General features: G+C 48.7%; 1 protein-coding gene across 2 annotated transcripts in view; it reads right to left on the reverse strand.

Annotated features, from left to right (window-relative positions):
* Positions 1–14,627, reverse strand: part of LOC144511812 (N-fatty-acyl-amino acid synthase/hydrolase PM20D1-like) — a 95,493-nt gene that overhangs the window by 62,465 nt on the left and 18,401 nt on the right. The window contains exons 2-3 of one of the 2 annotated variants that reach the window (XM_078242161.1): positions 4,429–4,537; positions 850–1,082 (exon numbers count right to left, since the gene is read on the reverse strand). In XM_078242161.1, the coding sequence (XP_078098287.1) occupies positions 850–1,082; positions 4,429–4,435 (240 nt within the window). In that variant the 5' untranslated portion in view covers positions 4,436–4,537. The remainder of the gene's footprint in view (positions 1–849; positions 1,083–4,428; positions 4,538–14,627) is intronic. The other variant, XM_078242160.1, reaches the window with a different exon arrangement.

Genomic DNA, 14,627 nt, shown 5'->3' on the forward strand with positions numbered 1-14,627 from the left:
GGGATTGTATTGTATATAGTATGCTCCATTCTTGTTAGTAATAAAAGCCTTTATTTCTCGGGTACGATCTAGCCTCCCGAGTGATTTAATCGCGCATCACTCCCCCTTTCTTAATTCAGGCATGTTACTCCAGGTCTGGGGCGGCACGGTGGTTAGCACTGCTGCCTCACAGCGCCAGGGGCCCGGGTTCGATTCCCGGCTTGGGTCACTGTCTGTGTGGAGTTTGCACATTCTCCCCGTCTCTGCGTGGGTTTCCTCCGGGTGCTCCGGGTTTCCTCCCACAGTCCGCAAGGTGTGCGGGTTAGGTGGATCGGCCGTGCTAAAATTGCCCCTTAGTGTCAGGGGGATTAGCAGGGTAAATATGTGGGGTTACGGGATTTAGGGGCTGGGTGGGATTCTGGTCGGTGCAGACTCGATGGGGTCGAATGGCCTCCTTCTGCACTGCAGGGATTCCATGATTGATTGTCTGATGGAAAAATCAAATTCACATCACGGACAGGCAAAGCTTTGTCGGGGAAAGATTGCAGAACAGTTGCTGCAAGGGAAGTATTGACCCGGCCGCATCGCATTGTTTTCAATCTGCCTGTTGTGCGTTGGTAAGGGTTCAGCACAATGTGCGTTCATTTTAAAAGAGAGTCCGTCAAACTGGCAAGCTCAGGCGGCTATTTTTCTGACACAAAAAAAATGACGTGGAGTTCTCCAACATTCCACGTTGGAAAATTCTGCGGACTGACATTACAGATTGGTCATGCACAGTGCTGCATTCCACAGAGCTGAATCAGGCAACTCGTTTTAAAAATATTCCAGACCATGTGAGCTGTATCCAACAAGAGTTTCCAGCAACAATACCATGACGGACGATTTATCATCCAGGGCTCCGCGTCCGTACAAATAGCCGTCCCGCTTCTCCGCTGCAAACGGTGGCACCTCCCACTCTTCGGGCGTGGCAGGAACCACATCGAGGTGGGCAGTCAGCATGTACGGCTGGAGACTGTCGTTTGACCCACGGACGGTGAACAAGTGACTGTAGTTAGCGATAACTTCGTGCTGCACAATCTTCGAGGAGAATACTGTGGGGAATACTGCGAAGAAATAAGAAATTGGTCATGCAATCGGGCAATTACTTGATGCCGGTTTTTAGAAAGGCTGGACCTGCTAACTACAAACATCTTGGTGAATTGAGTGTGCCCCTTGGCACAGGAAAAAGGATTCCGTTAAACGTATGTTCAGGAACTCAACAATACAACAATAGTGTGCAGTGGTTAGCACTGCTGCCTCACAGCGCCAAGGACCCAAGTTCGATCCCCGGTCACTGTCTGCGCGGAGTCTGCATGTTCTCCCCGTGTCTGCGTGGGGTTTCGTCCGGTTTCCTCCCACACTCCAAAGATGTGCAGGTTAGGTTGATTGGCCATGCTAAATTGCCCCTTAGTGTGCTGGGATGTGCAGGTTAGAGGGATTAATGGGGTAAATAAGGTTGTGGGGAAAGGGTCTGGGGTGGGATTGTTGTCGATGCAGACTCGATGGGCTGAATGGCCTCCTTCTACACTGTACATCTCGCACATCTTTGGACTGTGGGAGGAAACCGGAACACCCGGAGGAAACCTATGCAGACACGGGGAGAACGTGCAAACGCCACACAGACAGTCACCCAAGGCCGGACTTGAATCCAGGTCCCTGGCGCTGTGAGGCAGCAGAGCTAACCACTGTACCACCGGCCCAATATCTTATATTTATACAAAAACAAACTCTCTGCGAGAAAAGGATACAGAAAGTAATGCTACCAATTTAATTTCATATCTAACACACATAATTGTATTATGTATATATATAGTACTAAATGCTGCATTCATAGAAACATACAGTGCAGAAGAGACCCTTCGGTCCATCAAGTCTGTACCGACACATTAGAAACACCTGAACTCCCACCTAATCCCATTTGCCAGCACTTAGCCCAGAGCCCTGAATGTTGTGACGTGCCTAAGCGCTCATCCAGATACTTTTTAAAGGATTTGAGGGAACCTGCTGATGCACCATCAATTGAGCAAAGACTAGTTTGTATGCAAGAACAAATAGGCTTTTATTAGCAAAAGACTTGGAGCACACCCATGCCGATGAACTGGTCCAGACTGAGGCAGGGGGGTGGGGAGCAGTCGCCTTTATACCTGGACCAAGGGGGGGGAGGAGTCTTGGGTAGGGATGTGTCCAGGCATGTCACACACACAGGCAATAAGCTAACAGTGGTTTACCACACCTGCCTCTACCACCCCCCCCAGGCAGCACATTCCAGACCTTCACCACCCTCTGGGTAAAAAAGTTTCCCCTCACATCTCCCCCAAAACCTCCCGCCCCTCACCTTGAACCTATATCCCCTCGTGACTGACCCTTCAGCTAAAGGGAGTGGCTGCTCCTCATCCACTCTGTCCATGTCTCTCATAATCCTGTACACCTCGATCAGGTCGCCCCCCCCCCCCCCCCCCCCCCTCAGTCTTCTCTCCTCTAATGAAAACAACCACAGCAATTCAGTTGGTGATGCTTCTGTGCCTGAGGCACAAGGCACAACTCCCAGCGGGAAAAACGTACATCAGGCCTAACATTCCAGTATTGACGGAGCGCTGAACGATGAAGGATGCTGGATTTGGATGGGATGTCAAACTGATGCCCTGTCTGCTCTCTCAGCAGGAGGTTTCTTTTTATTCATCCGTGGGTCATGGGCATCGCTGGCTGGCCAGCCATCCCTAGTCGCCCTTGAAACTGTGTGGCTTGCTAGGCCATTTTGGAGGGCAGTTGAGAGTCAACCACATTGCTGTGGCCCTGGAGTCACATGTAGGCCAGACCGGGTAAGGCCGGCAGATTTCCTTCCCTAAAGGACATTAGTGAACCAGATGGGTCTTTATAACAACTGACAATGTAAAAGATCTTGCACTCTTTTGTCGTGGAGATTTTTTTAAAAGCAGATCTTGACACCCGCACTGTTTTTTTTCCCTGTTTGGGGAAGAGTGGGGGAGGATTCCCGAGCTGATTATCAGCTTGTGGAAAGGTGTCAAACACTCTTTCCGTGGCCAACAAGTCCTGGTGTTGGGCTCAAACCAGGAGCTTCAGGTCCAGAGGTAAGGGTGCCACCACTGTGCCACAAGGCCCCCCTAGATTTATACCCTGTGACTGGGCCAATATTCATCCCTTGTTCAGCATCATCACAATGACAGATTATCTAGTCATCAACACACCACTGTCGGTGGAAGCTTATGGTGGGCTTTTTCCCCCCACAATGCAACAGTCTATAAAGAGTGTAGATACGCAGAGGGACCAGGGTGTGCAAGTCCACAGATCCTTGAAGGTGACGTCACAGGTGGAGAAGGTAGTGAATAAGGCATATGGCTTGCTTGCCTTTATAGGACGGGGCATAGAGTAGAAAAGTTGGCGTCTGGTGTTGCAGTTGTATAGAACGTTGGTTTGGCCGCATTTGGAATACTGCGCCCAGTTCTGGTCGCCACACTACCAGAAGGACGTGGAGGCTTTAGAGAGAGTGCAGAGGAGGTTTACCAGGATGTTGCCTGGTATGGAAGGGCTTAGTTATGAGGAGAGATTGGGTAAACTGGGGTTGTTCTCACTGGAAAGATGGAGGATGAGGGGTGACCTAATAGAGGTGTATAAAATTATGAAAGGCATAGATAGGGTGAACGGTGGGAAGCTTTTTCCTAGGTCGGTGGTGACGTTCACGAGGGGTCATAGGTTCAAGGTGAGGGGGGGAGGTTTAACACGGATATCAGAAGGACGTATTTTACGCAGAGGGTGGTGGGGGCCTGGAATGCGCTGCCGGGCAATGTGGTGGAGGCGGACACACTGGGAACGTTTAAGACTTATCTAGATAGCCACATGAACGGAGTGGGAATGGAGGGATACAAAAGAATGGTCTAGTTTGGACCAGGGAGCAGCACGGGCTTGGAGGGCCGAAGGGCCTGTTCCTGTGTTGTATTGTTCTTTGTTTGTTTTTTGAACCACACTTCACTGGCTGTGAGGTATTTTAAGATGTCCTGTGCTCACCATATCAATGCAATTCTTTCCTTTTTCATTCTTTCATAAGACAGGCTATCCCGACAATCAAGGCCTCTCGACCTTTTGGTTAAGGTCAAGCCCGGGATCGGGTGTAACACCCGTCCTTGTCAGCTTGGATCTAGTATGTCTTTTTTCTGGGGGCCACGAATTGGGTCCAATTTGAATTTGAATTGTTTTTTGGAACAAGCAAGGAGATGGATGGCCCCGTCCGCTCTGAGCATGGCTTTGTAACCCTGAGAAAGGAATAAAATTTAAAAGAAATCGAGGCTCCATTAACTCCATTAATGATTTGATTTGATCTGATCTATTATTGTCACATGTATTAGTATACAGTGAAAAGTATTGTTTCTTGCGCGCTGTACAGACAAAGCATACCGTACATGGAGAAGGAAAGGAGAGAGTGCAGAGTGTAGAGTTAAGGTCACAGCTAGGGTGTAGAGAAAGATCCAATCAAAAGTCTGATGGCAGCAGGGAAGCACCAAATCTGTAAGAGATTGAATTCGAGCATTGTTAGAGAGTTTAAAAGAGTTAGAATTAAGACCATAGACCATAAGACATAGGAGCAGAATTAGGCCACTCGGCCCATCGAGTCTGCTCCGCCATTCAATCATGGCTGATATTTTTCTCATCCCCATTCTCCTGCCTTTTCCCCAAAACCGCTGATCCCATTTAAGTTTTAGAAGCATAGAACGAGAGTAAAAGATAGAATTAGAAGGTATGCTGGGCATAGCTTGCAAGAAGTTGCCTTGCTCTGGCGTCAATCAAGAATGAAGAGGCTCAGGGGGGAAAGATCACTGCCTAAGACCTGTCAGCAACAGTACACCAAGGCTACAAATTGTATAGAACCCCTCAGTCCGTATGACTCACATGGAAAGTATGCAGTGAATATTACACGTATCACAATTATATTGAAGCACCTCAGAGTGCATCATGATCCACATGGAAACTTGGAATACCATTGCACTGTGATGTACATCTTGGAATGTGTTGTGACGTTCTTTTAGGAGAGGGATTTTTCACCTTCCTCATGCGGTGGAGGTGGCCCCGCCACATTGGCCAGTGGCAGGATCTTCTGGTCCCACCGATATCTACGGCACTTTGGGAACCTGCCGCAGGGGTTCGCCTTCAGTTGGACTGGAATATCCCACTGGCGGGAAGCATCGGGAAAAGCTGCTCATATTCTTGTTAAAAATAAACAAGGTTCTGTTAACCAGGCCCTCGAGAATGGTGCTTGGGAGGGCAAACCCAAAATTCACAATCACTTGTTGAAATAAGGTAGCTGGGACGTACATCTGATGCTGGGAAATCTGTGGCTTGTTTATTGTTCCCTCAAGTCCATTTCCTTTCCAGCCTTTCTGCGTCAGTTTTATCAATTGCTGGCTCTGATTACAGTTGTAATTTAGCAAAAAGTTTCACAATGACACGGCCAGGGGAAACACATGTTGTATCCAGCTAGAAGCAGAAAGAGAAGGATGAAGCTCCCCACCCAACCCCAGGAGACTGATTTTGCAACATGATGTGGAGGCCACATGATATGGAATATCCCTTGTGTGTGTGTGCATGTGTGAGTATGCGTGCGTGTGTGAGTATGTGTGTGTGCACATGTACATGCGAGTGTGTGTATGTGCGCGCATGCATCTGTGTGCACATGTGTGCATGCATGCGTGTGTGCGTACATGCATGTGTGCATGCATGCATGTGTGTGCATGCCTGCATGTATATGTGTGCGCGCATGTGTGTGTTTGCGTGTGCACATGTGTGTGCACACGTGTGTGCGTGCTTGTGCATGCAGCCATACAGCCGTTCTGCATATATATGCGTGTACGCGCATGTGTATGTGTGTGTGTATATGCATGTGTACATGTGTGTCCACGCATGTTTGTGCGTGTGTGTGTGCATGCGCGTGAGCCATACAGCCGCTCTGCACATGATCCATCTCGCTCAATGTAAAACACAGCCAATGGGGATTCACTCCCATTTTGAGGCAGTTGCACTGACGCACATCCGCAGGGAATGGCAGGAAGGGCACGGATTCCAAACAAAGTTAATTTGTTGGATTGTCGGAATAACGAAAGCAGAAATATTTCCATCCCCTGCAGTTTCTGGATCGCAAAGTTGCAATCCCAACTGAATCAAGCATTGATATCAATTAACCGTTTAGAAAGATGTCTTTCCCATACTGCAAAGCTTCAGCTGTAGACATGGCTAAACCGTACAGTATTCAGAAACCAATCCAAAAACACCTCTTTCCTAAAGTTTTTTTAATGTGTTATTGTCAAAATAAGGCTTACATTAACACTGCAATGAAGTTACTGTGAAATTCCCCGGTGCCTGTACGGGTCAATGCACCTAACCAGCAGGTCTTTCAGACTGTGGGAGGAAACCGGAGCACCCGGAGGAAACCCACGCAGACACGGGGAGAACGTGGAAACTCCACACAGGCAGTGACCCAAGCCAGGGATCGAACCCAGGTTCCTGGCGCTGTGAGACAGCAGTGCTAGCCACTGTGCCACCGTGCCGCACTTCGTAGAGTAGTTCTCTCTACTAAGGTACCTTGAACTTGGTGCCACGTATGCTTCACAATCAACCTTTAATGATCCTCAAGTGACATAGCATTGTAGTTTTATGATGATATAAAGGCACCAATCTCTCATAAGGGATTGGGTAGATTGGGATTGGCATCCCTTTTTAAAGGACGCCCCGATCTCTGAGAAGCCGGTCCCTTTCGATCCGGCACGTCTCTTTGCTGCTGGGAATCTGCCCGAGCTCCAAAGTAATGACTAAGGCCGGAATTCTCCGGTCTCCGACTGCCAGCGAGAACAAAGAATCTGGCGCTCATCCAAATCTCCATTCACTTCAGCGGGAGCGGAGAATCCGAGCTGCGGGCGAGGTCGGAGAATCCCGGCCTAAGTGCGGGTGGATTGCAATCTGGATTGCACCGGCCCACCCGGCAGAATTCCCATCGATTTTCCCGCTGGATTTGATACTTTGGGTGCGATTATACCTGCCGTTCACGCCACGCTCCCGCCGCAGCGAGGGCGGGAGAATCTGGCGCCAAATCTCCTGTTCACTGCAGCGGGATGGGAAAACCCTGCCGGCATGAACGGTGGTAACATCGCAGCCAAATATTTTGGGAGAATTGGACTTCAGAGGTCTGCTTTGCTCCTCTCACTTCAGAGTTAAATATTTGCTTCTTGCTGCTGCAATGTAGATATGAATAATCAGTTGCGAAAACAAATAGATTGAAACTCTGCTAAGGCACGAAATCCAGAATCAAGATGAGATGGAATGCAAGTTTAGACTATCATGTTACAGCTGTGAACGCTACATTAAATTCCACACTGTAGCTTTAGAATGCCTTATCAGAACAGACTTTGGATAAGTGTACGCTACGTGATCTGGGAGGAAGGATTTAAACCCTTTTCCAAGGTTCAGTCGCAGTGTAATTAGTTTAACGTTGAACATGTTAATGATATTTTAATTGGGTGTTTAATTCTGCTCAAGTGATGAGTATTTCTGGGTGACTCCTCTGTACTCATCTACATTGGAGCAGGCTAAAATTGTGTGTTAGACTGGAGCTCAGTGATGTGTAATGCATGCCTCTATAAATAAAAGCTTTTAAAGTGTATAAATGTTAGGGTATAAAGTTTATTTGTTAGTCACAAGCAAGGCTTACATTAACACTACAATGAAGTTACTGTGAAATTCCCCGAGTCACCACAGTCCGGCGCCGGTTCGGTTCAATGCACCTAACCAGCAGGTCTTTCAGAATGTGGGAGGAAACCGGAGCACCCGGAGGGGACCCACGCAGACACGGGGAGAACATGCAAACTCCACACAGGCAGTGACCCAAGCCCGGAATCGAACCCGAGTCCCTGGCGCTGTGAAGCAGAAGTGCGAACCACTGTGCCGCCCCTTAAGTGTATTAAGATTAAGTTCCTTCTGAAGTTCCAACAGAATCAATAATATTTCAAAGATGTGCCATGCTAAATTGGCCATGCTAAATTGCCCCTTAGTGTCAGGGGGATGAGCAAAAGTTTAAAAAAAGGTTATTTATTAATTACAAGTAGGCTTACATTAACACTGCAATGAAGTTACTGCGAAAATCCCCTAGTCACCACACTCCGGCGCCTGTTCGGGTACACTGAAGGAGAATTTAGCATGGCCAATGCACCTAACCGGCATGTCTTTTGGACTGTGGGAAGAAACCGGAGCACCTTGAGGAAACCCATGCAGACATGGAAAGAACATACAAACTCTACACAGACAGTGACCCAAGGAGGGAATCGAAGTTAAGTCCCTGGTGTTGTGAGGCAGCAGTGCTAACCACTGTGTCACCGTGCCGCCCATATGTGGAGTTCCACTAGTAGTGTCTGGATGGGATTGTTGTTGGTGCATATTCGATGGGCCGAATGGTTTCCTTCTTCATTGTAGGAATTCTATACTGAGAAAAAGATTGGCTATTGGGTGAGATTTTCTCCTGTATTGACAAAGTCCAATCTCAGGTGGATAAAACAGCAATGGCAACTTTTCACGCTATATAATGCGGCGCTTAGTAAGGCGTTCTGTGATGTATTGCCATCAACTTCGATGGTCAAGGTGTCACATTTAAAGGCCGCTTCAGCACACAACCAACAAACCAAGAAGCATCTTCACCCCACCACCCCCCCTCCCCACCCCCAGCATCACCCTCGTACCCCCTTGTATTACCCTGGCATCACACTGGCATGATCCTCTCCCCACCCATGTGCTGTGCTCACCTCTGAGCTCCCCTCAGACTACCACTTGCCAGCTGTACACCTTCCGAGACCACTTGTACACTGCACTGTTCTGACATCAGGCCACTATGGACGCATTTTTTGACGTGGGACTACAATTCCGGTGTATGGGCCTGATCATTCTTTTTTAATTCATTCAAAGGGCATGGGCATCGCTGGCTGGGCCAGCATTTATTGCCCATCCCTAGTTGCCCAAGAGCAGGTGAGAGTCAACCACATTGCTGTGGCTCTGGAGTCACATGTAGGCCAGACCAGGTAAGGACGGCAGATTTCCTTCCCTAAAGGAACCAGATGGGTTTTTCCGACAATCGACAATAGTTGCACAGTCATCAGTAGATTCCTAATTCCAGATACTTTTTATCAAATTCAAATTCCACCATCTGCCGTGGCGGGATTCGAACCCGGGTCCCCAGAATATTAGCTGAGCTTCTGGATTAATAGTCTAGCGATAACAGCACTAAGCCATCGCCTCCCCTAATTTATTTCATTCCAATGAGGTTTACGACGTTGGACGGTGAGAAACGCCACTCAGTCACTCACAGTGGGGAGTGGGGGTGGGTGGGGGAATGGGAGGGGTGGGGGGACAGGGGGGTGGTGGGGGAACGATGACTTCCTGCTTTTATGTCGACAGAAAACGCAACTTGGACCTCCTCGCGAGACTTTCCGCTCTCGCCGCCCGACCCAAACGAGAGCGGAAAACCCTGGCCATTGTTTTGATTGAAACAAGGTAAGGTGAGGAATCGTTGTGAAATGACTTTCCACGATTAAACTTCCATCAATATGTAACATTAAGAAACAACAGCTTTGCACTCTTATTCATCCCAAACAAGAGCTCATGGAGGTGGCTGTTTGGCTCTAAGTTGAAAAGGTGGCTGGAATCTTACCATCCCGCCCACCTTGGGAATCGGAGCGGGTGGTGTGGCGAGGGGGGGGGGGGGGGGGGGGCGTTGGGGGGAGGAGAGGGGGAGGGGGAACCATGGAAAGGTCCTTTGACCTCAGGCGGGACTTTACGGTTTCGGGATTAGCGAGGCTGGAAAATCCCGCCCAATGAATATTTTGCAATGGCTCATTTTTAAAAGGCCACTTTCAGTTCAGTTACGGGAAGTTGTTTGTCTTGAAATCAGAATCCTTTTGCAAATTCCAAGTAAAATTAGCGACGCAGTTAACACGTCCCTCGAGTGTGAAGATTTGACTCACTGATGCAATTAATATGAAGGCGGCAGAATTTGGACAATTTACTGTAAGTAAGCTTCCTCATTTCTCGGTCCAATTTTGGTAAATTCAGTCAACTAGTGACACTGAGGCAATAAGGAAAGCTTCAGGCAACAGTTTCAAGACAAGTTATTCACCCCACCTGCTGACATTTCCCATGTTGCATTTTAATCTTCTTTAGCCTCTGCTCTTGGGCGAGAGCTATTTATATGGTTTCCACACATCCTTCATTAAATCCGACAGCCCAGCTGCCTTTCTGGTGTAGGATGTTGACTGGGAAAAGTGCCGAGGCTGTGGAACATTGGCATGAGTGCAGAGCATGTCACGCAATTGCAACGCAATATGAAGTGCATGGACAGTAATGTCTTCGCATGGCACCTTTTCACGGAGATTTCTCAGAGGAGGAGAGAAGCTGACATTTGGGCAGCACGGTAGCACAGTGATTAGCACTGCTGCCTCACAGCGCCAGGGACCCGGGTTCGATTCCTGGCTTGGGTCACTGTCTGTGCGGAGTTTTCACGTTCTCCCCGTGTCTGCGTGGGTTTCCTCCGGGTGCTCCGGTTTCCTCCCACAGTCTGAAAGACGTGCTGGTTAGATGCATTCACCAAAACAGGCGCCGGACTGTGGCGACTGGGGGAATTTCACAGTAACTTCATTGCAGTGTTAATGTAAGCTTTACTTGTGACTAATAAATAAACTTTAAACTGAGGGGGGAATAAAGGGAGGCGACTATAGTATGGATAGAGATGGGCTGTGAGAAGGAGTTAAATGTGGGGAGAGAAGGGAGAGACATTGTGAAGCATGGCTTGCCCAATCCCTCCCACCACTGCTCCCCCCCCCCCCCCCGCTCCTCCCCCCCCCCCTCCCCCCCCCCCCCCCCCTCCTCCCCCCCCCCCCCCCCCCCCCCTCCGCCGTTCAGTCAGGATCCATTAGTGACCTCTGGGCGGCTCACTGTCTGATGGGCGTCTAAGTCATCTTTGGCTCCTGGCCCAGCTGTCCTCATGCGACAGACAGACATGCTAGAGAAATAATGAAGAGAATTGACTTTGCATTACTGCGTGAGGAGCACCGATTTACGTGAAAACATATTGCCAACATTCAAGTGACCTGTCAGAGCAACTTTTTCCGCCCCCTTTAATTGGCCTTCAGACTTACTTTGTCTCAATATTAAGCGGCCTTCTTTAAGAAAGCAATACGTCAGTGACCTCCAGCGGATATTGATCATCAGTTCAAAGATGTACAGGTTAGGTGGATTGGCCATGCTAAATTGCCCCTTACTGTCAGGGGGATTAGCAGGGTAAATATGTGGGGATATGGGGGTAGGGCCTGGGTCGGATTGTGGTCGGTGCAGACTCGATGGGCCAAATGGCCTTCTCCTGCACTGTAGGGATTCTATGATCCAGTAACTCTTCATTAATACAGGCAGCTCTCAGCTTCATGACTTTCAGGTTATAACAACCAGCACTTACAATGTTAATGAATTGACAGTCTATTTCATTTTTACAATATCGGTTTCAACTTTACGACGCCACAACTACATGTACATACATGTGCTTTGATGTCCTGTATCACCCATTGGTACAACTGGATGGGCTGAACTGTCTTCATTAGGATTGGGGGAAACAGGTTTTTTAATTCTGTTAAAAGTTTTTGGCTGTCATTTTGGCTGTACTTTTCTTTGTTCTTTTTAGTTCAGTTGGGCAGCAAGACCGGCGCAGGCCTGGAGGGCCGAAGGACCTGTTCCTGTGCTGTAATTGTCTTTGTTCTTTTCTTCATTCTCGATCACGATTTGAATGCATTTATACACTTATTAAGGTGAGGCGATGGCCTAGTGGTATTATCGCTAGACTATCAATCCAGAAACTCAGCTAATGTTCTGGGGACCTGGGTTCGAATCCCACCACGGCAGCTGGTGGAATTTGAATTCAATAAAATAAAATCTGGAATTAAGAATCTACTGGTGACTGTGAAACCATTGTCGATTGTTGGGAAAACCAGACTGGTTCACTAATGTTCTTTAGGGAAGGAAATCTGCCGTCCTTACCTGGTCTGGCCTACATGTGACTCCAGAGCCACAGCAATGTGGTTGACTCTCAACTGCCCTCCAAGGGCAACTAGGGATGGGCAATAAATGCTGGCCAGCCAGCGACACCCATGTCCCACGAATGAATTAAAAAAGTTGCATTTTATGAGCGCTCAGACTCACAGAGGTTCAAGGTTAAACAGTCAACTGACAACGATCTATGTATTCATTATCATAGAATCATAGAAACCCTACAATGCAGAGGGAGGCCATTTGGCCCATTGAGTCTGCACCGATAACAATCCCACCCAGGCCCTATTCCTATCACCCCACATATTTACCCCGCTAATCCCTGTAACCTATGCATCCCGGGACACTAAGGGGCAATTTAATATGGCCAATCAACCTAATCTGCATATCCTTGGAGTGTGGGAGGAAACCGGAGCACTCGGAGGAAACCCACGCAGACACGGGGAGAATGTGCAAACTCCGCACGGACAGTGACCCAAGCCGGGGATTGAACCCAGGTCCCTGGAGCTGTGAGGCAGCAGTGCTGACCACGGTGCCACCATGCTGCCCATAATAACCGAGGCTGAGGCATGCAGGTACCAACTGTCGCCTCAGCGACTCGATGGGGCAAAGAGTTGAGAGCATTTAACACTGCCGTGTGCCCCATGAGTGATTTCCAGCCTTGGTTCAGGAACCAATCCTCCATTTATACCATTGTTCCAATGGGGAAATTGGTTCTGTCTCACAAGGTTTCAGCTTACAAAGTTTCAACTTGCTAATGGTGCTGAGAGAGTGTGAGGACTGCCTGCACTCATATTGTTAACTGTAGACTGTATAACCCTCAGATTGTACAGCATAGCAATTATACTTCAAAGTCTCTTATACATTCAATGCTTTTGCTATTCTTTAATGGGAGACACTAGAGGAACTGGGAGCAAAAGCAACAACGTCAATTTTAGCATGTATTTAGACATGACAAACCACAGCAAGAGCTGTTTTCTCAGCTGTGTCACCTTGAAAGAGTATTTTTCTTTTAAACAGCACATAGTTCGGAAATAGAAATATCAAATTGAAATGGATTTTCCTTTGGAAAATGATCAAGTCAGACGCTTCAAAAAGTATCAGCGAACATCTGCACCGCTTCCCCGCACACAAATAATAATTACAAGCAGACAAAATCCTTTGGCCCGTTACAACATGTTTCCCATTCAGCGAGGTTCCGTCCCGTCACCAAACTAAGAAGCATCGCATTGTCTCAGAAATTATTCCGAGACTTTTGCTACTTATCGGTTGGGGCCTGGAGGAGGGTTGAGCAGGGTCTGCAGGTAGGTTGTGGCGGGGCGGAGGGGGAGGTCTAAGACAAAGTGGGTGGGGTGGTGAGCAAAGGTTGGAAGTTGTGGGCATGTGTCCCCCCCAGCTCCCCACCTGCCTGGCCCCCTCCCCACCTGCCTTGCCCCCGCCCGCCCCCGACCCTCCACCCCGCCCAAATGTTTCTGTGGAGTTAAAAAGAGAACACCAGCTCCTCTTGGATCCACAGGAATCATAGATTCATAGAATCCCCACAGTGCAGAAGGAGCCCATTCAGCCCATTGAGGCTGCATCGACCACAATCCCACCCAGGGCCTATCTCCATAACCCCATGCGTTTAGCCTAGCGAGTCCCCCTGACACTCAGGGACAATTTTAGCATGGCCAATCTAACTGACCCGCACATCGTTGGACTGTGGGAGGAAACCGGAGCACCCGGAGGAAGCCTACGCAGATCCGGGGCGAACGTGCAAACTCCACACAGACAGTGACCCAAGCCGGGAATTGAACCCGGGACCCCGGCGCTGTGAGGCAGCAGTGCTAACCACTGTGCCACCATGCCGCCTTGGCGCTCTACACTCACTGCCTTCAACATGGCACATGGCTTTTAAAATGTTCTGCGGCTCTCTCATGCCCCATCTCCACTGCCCCGTTTAAGAATTTCTGATTGACTGCTCAAGACCGAATACAACGGAATGGACTTTACATCTCGTGCCGCAGATGGTGTTAAATTCTGGCTTGTGGGCCCTAATGGCGAATGCCTCTTCCAAGAAGGCAGCCGCTTCCAACCCACTTGTACAGACCGAGCGGTCACTTGAGAACGCGATGGCACAGCTACATAAGAGGTCACGTTGCGGGAGCATGGGAGCAATCCCCGGGATCTCGGGCACAGCACAAACACTACATGTAGCTGCTGAGTCTGGCAATAAACTACCTTTATTTGGATAAAAGCAAAACACTGCGGATCTGGAATCTGAAATCTGGAAAAGCTCAGCAGGTCTGAAAGCATCTGAGGAGAGAGAATAGTTTAAGCTTAAGTTTATTTATTAGTGTCACAAGTAGGCTTACATTAACACTGCAATGAAGTTGCTGTGAAAATCCCCGAGTCGCCACACACCGGCACCTGTTCGGGTACACTGGGGAGAATTTAGCCTGGCCAATGCACCTAACCAACACGTCTTTCGGACTGTAGGAGGAACAGGATCACATGGAGGAAACCCGCACAGACACGGAGAGAATGTGCAG

Source organism: Mustelus asterias, chromosome 25, assembly GCF_964213995.1.
Source record: "Mustelus asterias chromosome 25, sMusAst1.hap1.1, whole genome shotgun sequence".
Lineage (NCBI taxonomy): Eukaryota > Metazoa > Chordata > Chondrichthyes > Carcharhiniformes > Triakidae > Mustelus > Mustelus asterias.